General features: G+C 33.1%; 1 protein-coding gene across 3 annotated transcripts in view; it reads left to right on the top strand.

The window, feature by feature from the left end:
- The window catches only part of LOC129217464 (uncharacterized), a 287,483-nt gene that overhangs the window by 229,684 nt on the left and 41,235 nt on the right, over positions 1-16,564 (top strand). For all 3 annotated transcript variants that reach the window (XM_054851768.1, XM_054851767.1, XM_054851765.1), the window contains exon 2: positions 14,969-15,068. In XM_054851768.1, coding sequence (XP_054707743.1) covers positions 14,997-15,068 — 72 coding nt within the window. In that variant the 5' untranslated portion in view covers positions 14,969-14,996. The remainder of the gene's footprint in view (positions 1-14,968; positions 15,069-16,564) is intronic.

The raw sequence follows: 16,564 nt of genomic DNA, 5'->3' as shown, positions 1-16,564 counted from the left end.
TGGAAAGTCACAGTGACTTCCCATCGGATACCCCTGTCGACCCTTGATGATACTACAACGCACTCGTTTGATAAATAATTTTCGCTCGTTTTATAATTAATTTTTATAAACTACACAAAAAAAAAAGACCGTACAAAAACAGGTTTGGGTGTACACACACAGATTGGAAGGCGCACAGACCGGAGAGCGTTCACTTTAACTCAGGTTCTATCCTCACTCCACCCTCCCGCCTCACCTATAACATCCTAGGTGCTTTTACTTCAATATATATAATTCAATTGTAATAAAGTGTTCACGCAGTAAATAATATTTATGATAAAGTGTACTGGTGGATATCGGGCATAAAATATTTATCTTATTTACCGCATCAGAATTTTTTTTTTTTTTTTTGCTAATGGATATGCCTCGTATTATCTATTCCAGAAAATCAACAATCATATTATGACGGGTGCACATTTCTAGGTCATTTCCATTTCATTCCATTTGTAGAAACAAGAAACCCAGCGAGTAGGATCCTATCGCAATTCATGATCGTGAATAACCTACTTCGAACTTAAGCAGCCAAAATTCAAATTATTATGATTTTTTAAATTTATTTTTAACGTTTAACAAATCATGCAACAGGGAAAGAAACTCCTCAAATATCTACACATAAATTTGTGAAACTAATTAAAAAAAAGGAACGGATTATTTTATAAAATATCAACACTGTTGATGTTCTAAAACATTCTATCAGGGGAGAATTCCACATAAAATTTATGTTGTCCTTGCAAAAGTAAAACAATGATATGGAATTTTTTTACTTGACATTTTTGCGATATTTTTAAACATATTTTAAAGAAAATTAAAATATTTAGCGATGTAAAATTCTGTAAACATTGAATTCTAGTCATAAAAAACTATTTTCTACACTTTAAGCATGAATGAGAAAGGAGCTTTGAACTAGAAACTTTGCAGAAAATTTGATCGCCAAGTTTGGCGGAAATTAGGATATGAATTTTCTGTTGGAAAAATAAAATACGCACACACAGTAGACCGTCAAGAATCCGCAGGAGTCTGAGATCTGCTTACAAATATTTGTAATCTAATTGTATAGCATTAGGAGCAGCGCTAAATATCTAGCATTTCTCAAAAAAAAAAAAGGGAGGGGGTAATTTTCCGTTATAGGTACGTAGCGGTGTATTTTTTAACATGGCGGTTATTTAATTTTACTTATTGTCAGGGACTATTTCAAGTTACATATAAAGTACTTATTTGGCGATACCATAAATTATTTTCTCTTCTTAAAATATTTGTAAGCGAAGCAAGCCAAGAAACAAGATCAAAAAGTCCATTAAAATAAAAAATAATCCTCTAAATAATTAACTTTCTCCATAAAGCGTAAAATAATACAACAAATGAAACACAAGCTATAAATGAGCATGTAAAATTAAATTGAAACCTTTAATTTCAAAATTAGCATCTTGCAATTTAGTGATGTTTGTTCTATGTACTATAAATTAATTAAAATAAACAAACTTTGAAACTTATCGTTGATTGGTGGATTCAACCGTGGCTTGTGGTGCCTCCTTGCGGTCAGAATGGGCAAATATGAAGTTTTGAAGTTTTTCCATCTAGTGTGGCCATGTTCAAGTGCAGAAATAGTTGCCCCGGTTTAACACAGGAAAGTCAAAAATTGTCAAGGCCTGGTAAGCGCCAGCGCATTCAGTGGGGCCATGTATAGACAATACAATATTAAAGTTGCTTTCAGATTTTTTGCCACAAGTCACAGGAAAAGACGGTTAAGAGCATTGATTTAACGTCAAACGTACTGCGAAGATATCAGTGAATTCACGGATCAACTTTCAAAAAGATGGAGAAAAAAGGACCCAAAAAGATCCATTCTCATCCTGACACACAAAATATGCACTATTTGAATCCTGTAACAAGCTATTATATTGAATATAGTAAGTACTTCAACAAATCGAAGGATATTTCACTTCAAAGTCAACAATCTCTCAGTTATAAATAATGTTAAAAATGAAGATACTGCTGAATCAAAAACACCAAATCATGAGAATATGCCAAAGGGTTCATTAACGTTTGGACAAGTTTTGTTAATTCGATGGAAGCGAAAGAAATTAACAAAGAGCAATGTTGAAAGGTTCTTCATGTAGAAGATGAAGGAATAGAAATAACTTGTTTGAGAATGCATAATAATGTGGGAATGATCTTCGTATTTGATGAGAAAGAAGATAAATGTTCTATGGATTATAAAATTATTGGGTATTTAAAGAATTCAAAATTGTAACTGATGGCTCAGGCATTATATATCATTGTTTCAGACTGCTGTATTAGCTGAATAAATGTTTGCAAGTTGAAATTTACAAGTTTTATTGCTTTGGACTTCTTGTCATTCCGTTACCCTTAACAAATACATAATTTATATGCTTAAAATAGTTATTTTTTAAAACCAGAGGTGGAATTGCAATGACTGAACACTCCTGTATGTGCTCTAACTTTTATAGAATTTTCCCTTTCATAGTTTGGCTGAACTTTTGGGGAGAACATGATAGCGTGAAAATCATGTTGCAGAAATGTCCTTCCGTTACCGTTTTTTAAATCTGATTTAAGAAAAAAAGTTACTAACAAAAAATTCTCGGCTTTGGCTTTTTTAGCAGCTTACTATAATGTGTATAAAAGTCTATGCAACAGTTTTGAAAAAATATGTATTTTGATATGTTCACAGACAGAAATGCATCGATTTTTTCGTAAAACTCCTTCCGTTACCGCTGGAATTCACCTTCATTTCAACTTCACTGTCTCAGCATATTCACTTCTATTTGAAATTATACTAATTTTGTACCTTTCAAATTAATTTTGTTTCAATGCCAAGAGAATGAGAAAAAAATTTCACAAGAAATGTATTGTGTGCAAAAAAGGAAAAAAAAAAGCAGGGTCGGATCTGCAGCGATATGCTAATTCAATAGGTTTAATTGAAATAAGTGCCTACTGCGTTAAATTGCGCTGTGTACTATAGTTTTTACTGCGCGCTGAAAATGTTTTCCTTCGGGAAGGTCTTACAGAATTACCTGCAAAAAACGAAATGAAGTTTCTCCAACCCGCCATTTAAACATAAAGTTACATTCTATCTGGTTGTCCCAGCAATTTTTCCGGGTAATTCGGCTCGAAACTATCTATTTGATTTTAACTTTAAAAAAATTTTATTCATCGTAACTGTTTAACCTTAAATATTTTTTTTAAGTTGAGAACATTATTCAACATGTCAGTTTTATTTCTTACTTCTTCAACATTACATGTGCTGGTTTAAGAGATCTGGCTCATTTTGTTATTATTATTCCACGGTACGCAGATTTTTTTTTTTTTTTTTTTTTTTTTTTTTTTTTGTTCAATTGTTCCAAGAACAGAGGAAGATACTAGATATTAGGTTCTGAATTTTCCTTTGCTGGAAAGAGAGAAAAAAAGAACACCAAAATAATCAATGCAATTCAGGCGCCATTTTTTCCCCAGAAATAAACAAATTAATCGTAGTAAAACAAATAAAATCACTCCTTTGTTTTGATTGTTTTTTGCTTTGATTTTATTAAATAATTTTACAGATTAAATTATACTGAAGTACCAGAAAAAACTGCAAATAAGTCAAAGATTTATACTTCTTCGAATTTGTCAAACGAAACACTTTTTTTCCTTCAGTTCCAATAAAAAAATATTTAAAAAAAACTTTTTTCATTGAAACAATGCAGTATTATTATTATTCTCGGAAATGTTTACCCATTTCCTATTAAACTAAATAAGTTTCCTGGCTATTATTCATAATTCTTTCATTTAAGAGAGTGCTTAAATGCGTACTTAAAGAAAATCTTTAAATGCATCTTAAACTTTTTTATGCGCTTCCTGCTTAATATTCTTGAAAAGAACATTAAAAAGTGATCTATTACTGTGTCGTTACGAATATATTGCAAGTTAGTCCTCATAGACACGCTACCAGTTTCTATAGCAACGTAATGTAACTCACAAAAAGCTTTTCAGTGTAACATTACACATGGAATACTTTAGAATTCCCTGCACATATTTGCCGCAAATGGTTTCTTCGTACCGCGAATGCGTCGAAGTTCAAAGTCAGATTTAGCTCAAGTTCATTTCATGAACTAGTTATTTTCTTTAACGGTCAGTCAACTTTTCATAATAATGAGCAATTTAGAGATCACGGAACAAATTTATGAGCAAAGTTTTATTTTGTATAGTTAAGTTTTTTACTTTGCAGAAACGTGACAGGACATATTTTACAACAACTAATTAATTCTAGTTCACCTCTTTTCTTTCTCTTCAATGGGGTCGTTTCCAAAACTTTAGAATTATTTCTTTCTGAAAAAGTGTGCTTAAAAATATAGGATTTAAACATTTTTTAAATAATTTAAAACAGTTTACTGTTTAAAAAAATATTTGAATCAGTGCGTAGACTCAATTTTATTTTTTACGCTTCTGCGCATGACATCACAAATGATGAACTGCCATTCGCTGTTTCCATTAGCGCAGAGCACAATATTTAATTCACTTCTTTGCTCATATATAGTGGCAACATTTAATTCACTTCTGAATTATCACAACCTTGGAAATGCGGTAGACAGCAAGCGTAAACATTCAGTTTACCAGTGGAATGCGCCAAAGTACATCATTTGTGATGCCATAAAAACCACCCCTTGTTTGAAAAATCGGATATTTTAAAAAATTAATTAAAAAATAACTGCTGGGAAAATGAAAATATTTTCTGGGTCCATGTTATTTTTTTACTTTTGATTAAAGGAAACAACCCCATTGGGAACAAAGAAGTATCCTCATGCTCTGGTAAAATACTTTGATGTTTTTGAAATTATTTAAATTTGTTTAGAAACTATAAAAATTATATCTGAATTGAAATAGATGACCAATACATGTATTTAATTACTGTTGCAACTTATTTTTTGAAAAATCTTTTTTTCCCCTATAAAGTGTTTTATAGTCCTAAGCAATATTGTTGTTAGGAGGGGCCTAGAGGTGCCGTCCCACAGAATCTTTGTTTTTTTTTGTTGTAAAAAATGCAATGTAATTCGTTTTCAAACAACCTTTTCTTTTGTTGAGTTCCCCAAAACTCCAAGATGAACTTCCCCAATTATTTTTTACAGTACTGATACCAAAATGCTGCTTTTCTGTTGTGAATGTTTTGAAATTTAAAAATGTTTAGAGCACGTGTTGCTTAAGTTCATTTAGTTTGTAAATTCGTTACCTCTAAAGTCATTTAATTTTTCTTTATCGCAAAAACAATTTAGATATCACAATTTTATTTCGGCAGGTTAATCACCTATATGTTTTATTGTTGAGAAGTATTTACTCTTCATACAAATTATTTTAGTACTCTTACAAAATGTCCAAAGGAAGTAAATTATCTGTACTATGAACGAGTAGGAATTCGTTGTAACTTAGATGAAATTCGAAGTCCAAGTTCATATTCATCATAAAGAGCAAGTGTATTAGTTTATTTTAAGTAATTCGAATGCTACAGCCGTAATTGATTCAGACGCCACAGAATCAAGACCCATATTTTTTCTAAATATTGTAACTTAAGAAATGTCTCCCACTATTACGCAAAAATCATTTAAGAATTTTCAGAGTTGAAACATAAATAAAAAGCTCCTCGACGTGAACCAGTTTAGTACACAACCAATAAGGATATTTTCAGTACTCAAAAAAATTTCAGTTTTCAATCTTTTGCTGCCAAATTACGCTTTTCCAAACATATTTTGAAGACGTAAGCCTATTACGTCACATTCAGGAAAAATCATTGTGCAGTTTACTGATTGCTGCATTTCCGATCACAGAAATTTCGAAGTTTCAGAAGAAACATGTGCCACTCCAAAAGTCCTCCTTATGTCCTATGTGCCTCCTTACGACACGGAGGACATAAGTTTACCAAACAGTAATAATCTATTGTTACAAATTTGTTAACACTACTCATTTAATTTTATTGCGTTAGTTTTTAAAGGCTCATTTTTTATGTCTAAAGCTTATCATTTTTAGCATGTTCAGGGTCCGATTAACTAAAAGTGACGCTCAACGCCCATAATACTTTGGAGGCCCCCTTCTCTATTCTATCATTTTAACTCAACGCAAAATTATGTTAACATATGTTTAATATTTACTTAGAAGATGATTTTTTTATTATTTTTACAAAAATACATGATTTTTTAATGCAGTGCAAAAGTTATTTTTTAATTCGGGGTCCCTTAGGATGATGGTGTCCCAGGTGCAGGCCTAATTGGCCTGTGCCTTAATCAGACCCTGAGCACATTGCATTGCACTAAAATAAACTTCAAATCTGAAATGATTTTGAAATTTAAAAAGAAGAAGCAGTTTCGCAACGGACCTGCCAGATCTTAATCCATGAAATTAAATTTCGTAATTTATCCTCAAAATTAGCAACTAAAGCTAGATTTTCTAAAAAGAAAATTTTTGAAATCTCGTTTCCATTCCCGAAAACTAAACCATTGTTATAGTTTTCGAGGGGGATTGAGATCTTCATATTATATATTCTTGGCATATCTTATGGAGTATATAGGTTGATCTTTGGAGATCGTCTTCATTTGATTGGATAATAACCATGCCTACGTAACTTTGAAATTCCAAAAATGTTCCATCACACGCAGAAAATTGCGTTCTTTCGATTGGCACTATTGTTGGTGCGTACAAGATTCACTTTAATGGTGTCTCCCCAGTTTCGCCTACATTTCATCCCCCTCCATGTTTTTCAGTTTCAGTTATCCCTTTTGATATATTAAGGGGGGGGGGGGGACTTGAAGTGCCGTCCAAACAGGAGAAAAACCATTTTAATATGAGGGTGGCCCTCAGGGCTGGAGGCCACCCTCCAACCCTGAGGGTTGGTTTATTTATAGGTTTTTAATTTAATATTAGCTCTTGTACTTTTAAGCGTTATTTTAATGCTTTTAACAATCTCTGAGTTGCGTTTACCGGAATTAAATGAATCTATACGTATTTCGCTCAAATAAGTAATTACTTCATCTCTAGGGAATCAATGAACAATTAGGATGTAAGATATCTGAAAAACATTCTTGGCATCAGAAAATAAGCACCAATTCTTCAAAAATCGCACTTGTTTTGAAATCATAAGTAATTTAATAGGTTGTATAGTAAGATAACGTAAAAAAATAGACAATTAAACACTTTTATTTAAATTTCTTTCTCAGTGGAGAAAAAAAAGTGGAAAGGACTAAAAAACCTATGCGTTAAAGAACTTTTGACCTCTTGCTGAAATCCTTAGTGACCTGAATGAATATATGTCCGCCAAATTTAGCTCATTCGTTATGGATGTGTTACTCGAAGATATTTTTGTTTCCATAAAAACACTAATAAAATTTGAGATGATTCAAAAATTCAGACAAAATTGTAACTTTGAAATTAATTAAAAAGAAGGGATACTTTGTCTGATGTGAATTAGGTAACGTATTTCAAAATATTTCATTGACGCACGCTACTTTTAAATTTAGTTCAATTTAAAATAGATTGAATTACAGTCAGACCCCGATTTAACGAACCTCTATTTAATGAATTTCGCGATTTAGTGATTTTTTCTTTTTCCCTGACTAAAACGAAGGCAAAAACCCCTATTTATCTGCAGCCGAAAAAAAAAGTTTTGTTGTTAATTTGAGTTAGGAAATATTGGATTGTTCTCCAAATGTTATATCTAATGATTTTCCGGATATCCGTATCCGTATCCGCGGAAATCCGAGGGAAAAATAAAGATCTGTATCCGTATCCGTTACTTTTTTGACGGATTTTAAACGGATCATTTCTATTCTAAAAATTTTTAAATATTTGAATAAAAGACTCTTAAATTCCGTTTAAATTAGGTTTCATTCCCTATTTAAATTATAAGGTATCATTTCAGAAGCCAATTTGTACCCCCCCCCCCCCCCCCATTCGGTGCAAAAAGGAAGGGAAATAAGTTTTAAAAGTGTGTTTCAGTGTGTCTTTTTGTGGCATCGTAGCTCCTAAACACATTAACCGATTTTGATAGTTCATTTTTTGTTCAAAAGGTGACATGATCGAAAGTGTTCTTAGCTTGACCTCGTTTTTGCAGAACTTTAATTACCGGAGATATTAATTAAAAACCGATTTAACGTTTTTCACAATTATGGTCGTAAAATTTTACCCGTACGTTAAAAATGTTTGCCCTAATTGAAAAAATGAAGTTTTCTGCGTTTGATATTTATTTGAAACTTCTAACTTATGTACAATAGGAGCTATAATCTTGTTAAGTAAATTTTAAATGCAATTCTAAGCCTTTATACGCGTAATTGGAAGCGATTTCATAGTCGGAAGATAAGGAGGAAAAGTTCAATGATTTAAATTTTTTACCTGCTGTCAGTTCATATTTGTTAACAAATGTGTGTTCTGACCCGCGAAATTCATCTTAATGTGAGGTTGGCTCTGTGGGACATGTTTTTTTTTTAATTTTAATTTAATATTAGCTTTTGTTATTGATTTGGGATTTATGTTAGTCTTTATTTTTGTTTTTCTCAGCATCCTTTAAAAAAGTGAGACTAAATTCTCTATTTACTGTTTGTAAAGGTGTTCCCGGCTCTGTATTTGGTCGGTTGGAGAAGTTCGGTGGAACGGGTCAGCGCTGCATTTATGCTGAAAAAAAATGGGAAAAATTATATCTAGCCGGTTCAGTAGTAGTTTTATACTCTTGCTCCTGTATCCTACATCTACCGAGTAAGCTAGAAATAATTTTTCGCATTCCATCTAAGCATTAATGCAGCGATGACCCATTCCTTCCAACTCTCCCTCAATTTTAACAGATATTTCTTTAAAGAGTAAATCATAGTCTTGATTATATTTTTGCCGCAGTTGACATCTTTTGAAGAAACTGCCATTATTCTGACGGGAATACCTTCCGTAACAAATTTTACACTTGGATAGTTGAATTGGGTAAAAAAGGTTTTGAGATCCGTATCCGTATCCGTGGATCTTGACACTAATGATCCGGATCCGCGGATCTACTATTTTAACGATCCGGCACATCACTAGTTATATCCATATTGTCCGGAGCAGAAAAAGACTTTTCTTGGAAATATCCAATTTTTGACAGGCGAAGGGGCAACCAACGAATATAGATTCTGATGCAGAAAGCGATAATGAAATTCCCATTAAAACTGTTGCTTTCTCAAATGCTTTTCATGGCCTGGAAACTAAAAACATATCTCATGCGACATGCCGCAAATGTCACAGTATCTGCTTCTTTCCATAAAGTTTAAAGAGAACTATTTCAAGTCAAGTATCAAGTTAAATTGTCAAACATCTATTACTCAGTGATTAAAATTTTCAATTTAACTAATAAGTGGTGAAATGCTAAATAAAAAATGTATACAATTTCTAATTATGGATATTTTTTAATCGGGGTTCGACTAATTTTCTCTGAGGCAAATTTGAGTCCTTTGTTTATATTTTTTTCAGTTTAATCCAACGTTCTAATTTTCTTAGCGGTCAAAATTTGCTTTAATTTACTTCTTGTTTTGCCAGAACTCGTTATAAAAATGACTCACTGTTAGGAGATTAATTTTTGAAATAAGGTCAATTTTACAGTCATTTGACAGATTCGAGAGGGGAAAAAACTTTTTCTTTAACGCTCGCTTTATTTGTAGGTCAATTTAATCGAATGCTTGATATAAATGAGGATTTATTTCTGAACGAGAAGTTAAATTTTTTGAGGAATGTGAATTAAAAATATGTTTTTGTTTCTAATTTCCTTTTTATTTTCATATCCATACATTTTAGCTATGACTGTATTCATGCGCTTTTTCTTTCCATTTCATCTTCAGCACGATGTAAAGATAATGCCCCTCCCTCCTCCTCGCTCGGCTATTGGCTTTAAGGACTTCAGTGCCGCTCATTTTATGTACATACATATAGCGACTATTCCTACCCCTTTCCCCCCTCCTTCAGATGGTAAATTCAAGCTGCGCTAGTAGTTAATGCGAATTGTCACTTCAACTAACTGGCTTTGAGAGAATTTTAGCAGATAAATTGAGATCTATGGCAGGAAAGTTCCTTTTCGATCTATCATACGTTTATCTAAGCTATTAATCCTAGTGAAAAATGGATTTTAAGCAGGTTGATGTTATCAATAATGATTCAATATACGAAGAAATAGTTTTGTACTATTTCCAATCTTTCTAAAAGCTTAACAAGATTAAAAGAAAATAGATTAGGCATAAAAAAAATATCTTTAGTTGTCATTTTTTCCTCTCTAACTGTTTTGAAAAGAAATTGCAAACATACTTTTTCTTCGTTACTGTAATGAAATTCAAGCTTTAAATTTGTTTTAATAGCAAGTTACTTTGCAGATTTCTTGAGTTCTATCCCATATACATATACTTTTTCACACAAAAACGCTCTTCGGGTAGAAATAAAGTGTTGATCATTTTGCAATAAATGAAATAATTGATGACATAAAAAGAAAAAATAAGGTAGATTCGGGTAATAAGGTTTACCTAAGGAAGATTTGAAACAAAATAAAAAATATGCATCCGAATCAACAAATTGCAACATTAATTAAACATTCAGATCAATTACTACAAGAAAGTAACAAAAACTCACAAGTTTTGCTGAAAATAAGCATGAAATAATATATTTTTTTAAAACCTTGTCATCATTAGGCCTCATTATACTATGATAGGATAAGACTTAAGAACTTTAACACTCTTAAATACTCAAAATAAGTTTCTAACATTGATAATTGAGATCAATATATATATATATATATATATATATATATATATATATATATATATATATATATATATATATATATACAGTCCAGTCACATTAATGTGACCACCACGTACTTTCCACGTCAGAGTTAAATAACCAATCACACAAGGCAGGTGGCAGCACAGTGCAGTTGAGCGTATATAAAGGGTGTGTGAGGGCCTCGGAAAACATTTCAATCGTTGGCGTAATACAGAAACGAAGCGATTTAGCCGACGTCCAAAAGGGCATGATCATTGGCTTTCTGGCCAAGGGTGGAAGCATTTCCGAAACGGCTGAGTTTGTGAACTGTTCGCGTGCCGCCGTGGTAAAAGTGTACCGTGCATAGCAAAATGGGACTGTCCAAAATCCGCGACGTGGCAAATGTGGTGCACCACGGGCCATAGATGACAGAGGCGAACGACGGTTGCGGAGATGCGTTCGGGCAGATAGACGGGCTACCGTTGAGCAACTGACCACCAAAATGAACCAAGGGGCTAAAAAAAGTGTCTCCCAGACTACTATTCAGCGAACATTGCTGCGTCTGGGCCTCTGAAGCAGACGCCTGGTTCGTGCACCTATGCTGGCTGCTGTTCATCGACGACGAAGGCTGGAATTTGCACGCCAGTACAGCAGCTGGACGTCCACTGACTGGCGACAGGTAGCGTTTTCAGATGAATCGCGTTTTATGCTCCATCGGACAGATGGACGTTGGCGTATAAGGCGTGAAACCTCTGAAAGGAACCACCCTGCAACCGTTGCCGGAACTGTCCAAGCTGGAAGCGGGAGCATTATGGTCTGGGGAATGTTTTCCTGGCATTCTCTGGGTTCACTGATCATTGTGGACGGCACGATGGATCAATACAAGTACGCATCTGTCCTTGCGGACCATGTCCACCCCTACATGTGCATTGTTTTTCCTCAGGATGATGGCATCTTCCAGCAGGACAATGCGAAGTGCCATACAGCTGCCAGTGTACGTGCGTGGTTCGAAGAGCACTAGGATAAGTTTACCGTCCTCCCCTGTTCAGCAAACTCACCTGACTTAAACCCAATCGAGCCTTCAGGGACCTAAGTGACTCTCTTCCTGCACGTCTCGCAGCAGTCCGCTCTGCGAAAGGTGGTTATTCTGGCTTTTGACACATGTTCAATTTATGTGACTGGACTGTATATATAATATATATATATATATATATATATATATATATATATATATATATATATATATATATATATATATATATATATATATATATATATATATATGCATTGATCTTGCGAATAGTCTTCAAAATGATCAAACAATTCTTTGTTTATCAACCGTCAGAGTACTCAAAATTATCTTTGTCACAGACTATCACACCGACGCATTCCTTATGCATCGGTGTCACACTAGCTAAATTCTAGATACAGTCTCATATGAGTCATCTTATCCTCTCACAAGTGTGTGACAGTACCAAATAGCATAGTTTTCTTTATCATTACTTTCCTTCATTTAGGGTTTACGTCTTTTTTATTTTCTTCTCTTTCTTGTTTCTGTCAAACAAGTCTTTGATGACTGAGAGTCTCTGATAATTAATGACTTTTTAACCGACTTCAAAAAGGAGGCGGTTGTCAATTCATACCGCATGTATGTTTTTTTTTTTTTTCACTTACAACTCTCACCTAGTGAACCGATTTTGATGATTCTTTTTTTAATGGATATGGGATGGCGCAACTTAGGTCCCATTACTTTGTTTGACTATATTTGTTTTTCAGGAAAAAATTATGGGCAAAAAACAATAAATTTTATGCAATTTCCCTATTAAATGATTAAAATGATATGAAATCCATTGTTATAAAAGTTTGGTGCCATAAAACAGTAACATTAACAGTAATTGTAATGATAATTTTGAATAAAGGCTTCTCTGAAGCAAGCATCAAGTTTCTTCAGTGACATTGGTCCATAGTGGTGGTAAAGCTAACCTGGAAGCGAGTTGATGCAGTGATCAGGATCTGCTAAGCCTTCACATTACTACCAGGTTATGTTTGCCTCAACTATACAGGATTGCATCACAAGCAACTGGTATGCTGTGAAATGCAAATTAGTTAGGGATATTTAAATGGTTATAATTCAATTAACACACAAATGAATCCCAGAGAGGAACAAAGATAATTTTTTAGTGCCAATCGCTTAAAGTTTAAGGCGTGCTTATAGTTTTTTTTTTTTTTTTTTAGTATGGAGCATTTTTTTGAAAAAAATAAGGTAAAGTTTTGTGATGGTAACTTCTTACTTTTACTGAAATATCTACATTTACACTAAAAAGAATGAAATAAAAAAAAATTGAAAAAAAAAATAAAACCGACTTCAAAATAGTTCTAAAATGTGAAAAATAATTTTATTCTTTAAACACCATCGATAATACTTTTAAACATAATTTTTGAAGTTGACGCAAAAACGTTAGATAAGATCATTCACAGCCATAACTCAACTACAGCTATGAATTTAACCAGGCCTAGTTTCTTCACTACTACATACATTGTGCATTGATAACAGCATATTTGAGTAACGATATAAATGTTTCGTTCCTAACTTTGAATGATTTTCTGAAAAAAATATGAACGAAGCATGGTTACACTGGATTTTACTTTTTGTTTTTGCGCCAACTCCAAAAATTATGTTTAAAAGTACTATGGATGGTGTTTAAAGAATAAAATTATTTTTCACTTTTTAGAGCAATTTTGAAGACGATTCCTTTTTTTTTTTTTTTTCTGGTGTAGGAAAAAGCTTTTGAAATGCTGTACTTTTAATGGATTGAGCCGCACATTATCTTTTTCATCGTCTGAACTAGAACCGTAGTAAAACTTTTCAGAAGTCTTCTTAAGGTGCTACTATAACACTGAACCAATTAGAAAATAGACGTAACTACTTATCAACATCCATTATATATTTAGGAAGATTTAAAATAAGATGTAAAACTGACAAACATTGTTGCAAAAACAAAGTAATAAGGCCTACGATCAAATTTGGTAGGCCTTATTAGCCGCTAACATCGTGTACAAAGAAGTATACAAAAGTGCAGTAATTGGTTTATATGTATAATTCAGACGTCAAAAATCGATTGAAGCATTGCCAACAGAAAACTGGAGTGCAAAACTATATCTAAAAGTGCAATATTACAAAAATTATTTAGCATTCAGTCCGACGATTTTTTGTTATTCGTGTTGCACAACCGCTCTGCGCAAACGAATCGCGTCGCACTAGTCGCAACAAATGAACAACATGTCGCGACCAGTATGAAGTGCCATCTATAAGTATTAGCTACCTAAGAGTGCGTCCTTGAGTGGATACAAACATTTCAAATTGAATTTTTGTTGTTTAGGCCTTATTAGCCGACAGGCCTTAATCCCCTCGCCTACCTTATATATTAATAAGTAAATAAATATCTTTTCTCGATTGTGTTATATCCATTTCGATTTATACTTAATTCGTTAATTCATGTCGGTTACTTTAAATATTTCGGGTTAATACCTCGTTTCGACTCTAGTTATTGTGCTACACTCTGGCTGGGAGCATGCTCCTATCTATTTTCATTTCACTATTTTCTTTTTAAATTTCTTATCAACATTTTATCATTGTCTTAATTTTATTTTATTTTTATTCATTCAAATAGCCTAGAAATCCCCCACGGGGGAAAAAAGTATAAAACTTAAAAGAATATGTAGGAAGCGAAAAAAAACTTAAACTTATTTAAATAAAGAAGAACTTCAGTTGAAATTTACTTTGAAGAGCCTTCGGCTAACCATTATGGTACTCCCGTTAGAGGAAGCCACATCTCTCATACATCCACGCAACCATCTTCTGCGCCAAAATAAAGCCATGTCCCCAACCGGGGAAATTTCAACATACCACACCAGAGGATAAGGGGCAGGGCCCCAGGTGCCTCAAGAAACGAACTTATATTTCCGTGGTACTTTAAATATTTAGATAAATTTCTTTCTAAACATTTTATACTTAATGTACAAATATGATTACTACGAGCATTTTAATAAATGTGACCACGTTCTAAAAAATTCACTGAATTACACTTAAAACGAACTAACAGTTAATGGTTGTTTGAAAAACAAAATTTCTGAAAAAAAGAATAATAAAATGACATTTTCTCTGTGTACGTTTAATTTTTAGGTTGCTGTTCGTTTTCTTCAGTTTCCTTATGATCTCCACTTGCTATTTATGTCAGAGGAGGATGAAGTTGGCTGGACTTAATGCTGCAATTGAAAAGAAAGTAAGTGAATGTCTGTCAGCTTAAATAAATAAAAATGTCAAAATTTCTTTTTAACCCCCGATACACAAATAGTCAAGTCATATTAGACATTAAAATCGCAAGGTGCGATGTACTTCTGATTTTTTAATATGTTTTTTGGGTCCGTTAGGGTAATGTAAGTTTGCAGTTTTCAAAAACCTGTGCTCCCTGCGTAATTCGTGAAAAACTGCGAAAATTTCGGACTTTTTTCAGTTTTTATTTTATAACTCCTAAACTATCCAACTTTTGATTTTAAATGTAGCCCAATATAAAGCAAATTAAATGTTGAACAATTTCAGCTCAAGTGACGTTCTGTACGATCAATAGTTTAGGAGATATCGTACTTCAAAAACTGGCCATTTTTGGCGAAAAATAAATAAAACATGCTTTGATCACATTCCACGACAAATATGGACATGAATTCCGACTCTAATTGAAGAAAAAACTGAGCATACTGTTATAGTACATTTAATTAGCTTTCATTTAAGTCGGAAACGAAGTCTATAGATTCAATAGTTTTTTCATAGTTGCAAAACAGACAAATAATCGGAAAATTCAATTTTTGATGAAATGAGACAAAACACTTCAAGAATATATGGAAGATCCCATTCTAAAAAAGGGGGCATAGAATGATATAATACGGCTCTAATGTGTTTTTATGTAATTTAGGTGTGCTGACAAAACACGGCGGTTATAGAAAACTTAAATAAATTAGTGATTAACAGCCCTATGCAAGTAACGCATACAATCCTTCCCCTACGTATCTATGCCTTTAACATTGATGAATTTTCATCTGTGCTTCATTTTTCTACTGGAAAGTTATCTACCGAGTTTGATTTTGAATATATAATATTTTTGAACAAAAGACTTTCAGTGCAAAACACTTCCTATTAGAATAAGAGAGATATGGATGCTTCACTTGCCATATCGATTAACTCCATAAAACAAAAAGTCGAGAAAAGTGAGGAAGAAGATGGTGTTATCCATAGGAGTGAATGGGCCCTCGTGTTACATTTTCTGTCATCGCAGGATCAGAAATGTACTGAACCAAAAGTTTAATATAAATTCACATTCTAAATATTGATTAAGCACTATTAAAGCAGAAATGAGGATTTTTTTAAAAAGTGAAGTTAATCGATTTGTCAACTGAGCCATCCAATGGACAAAAGAAAACGAGCTGATGTGTGCATCACATGACTTCCTTTTACACCAATTTAATGCTATTTCCCTATTATTGCAATTTTAATGGGATTCTCTCTCTAACTCTTTAAATATCACTAGCAATGGCCACATTGAAAGCAGATTTAAAAAAAAAAAAAAATCGCCAAATTTTTCGCCAAGTTGGCGACAAAACTTGGCAACCAAAAGACTGGCGATATATCGCCAAGTGACCGCGAAATTATAACACCACTTGTGTTTGCATCGAAATTAACAATGATTTCCCCCAAAAAAGGTGCAAAAGACCCCTTTAGAAACAC

The sequence above is a fragment of the Uloborus diversus genome, chromosome 2, assembly GCF_026930045.1.
Source record: "Uloborus diversus isolate 005 chromosome 2, Udiv.v.3.1, whole genome shotgun sequence".
NCBI classification, from domain to species: Eukaryota; Metazoa; Arthropoda; class Arachnida; order Araneae; family Uloboridae; genus Uloborus; species Uloborus diversus.
This window is presented reverse-complemented; position numbering and strand designations above follow the sequence as displayed.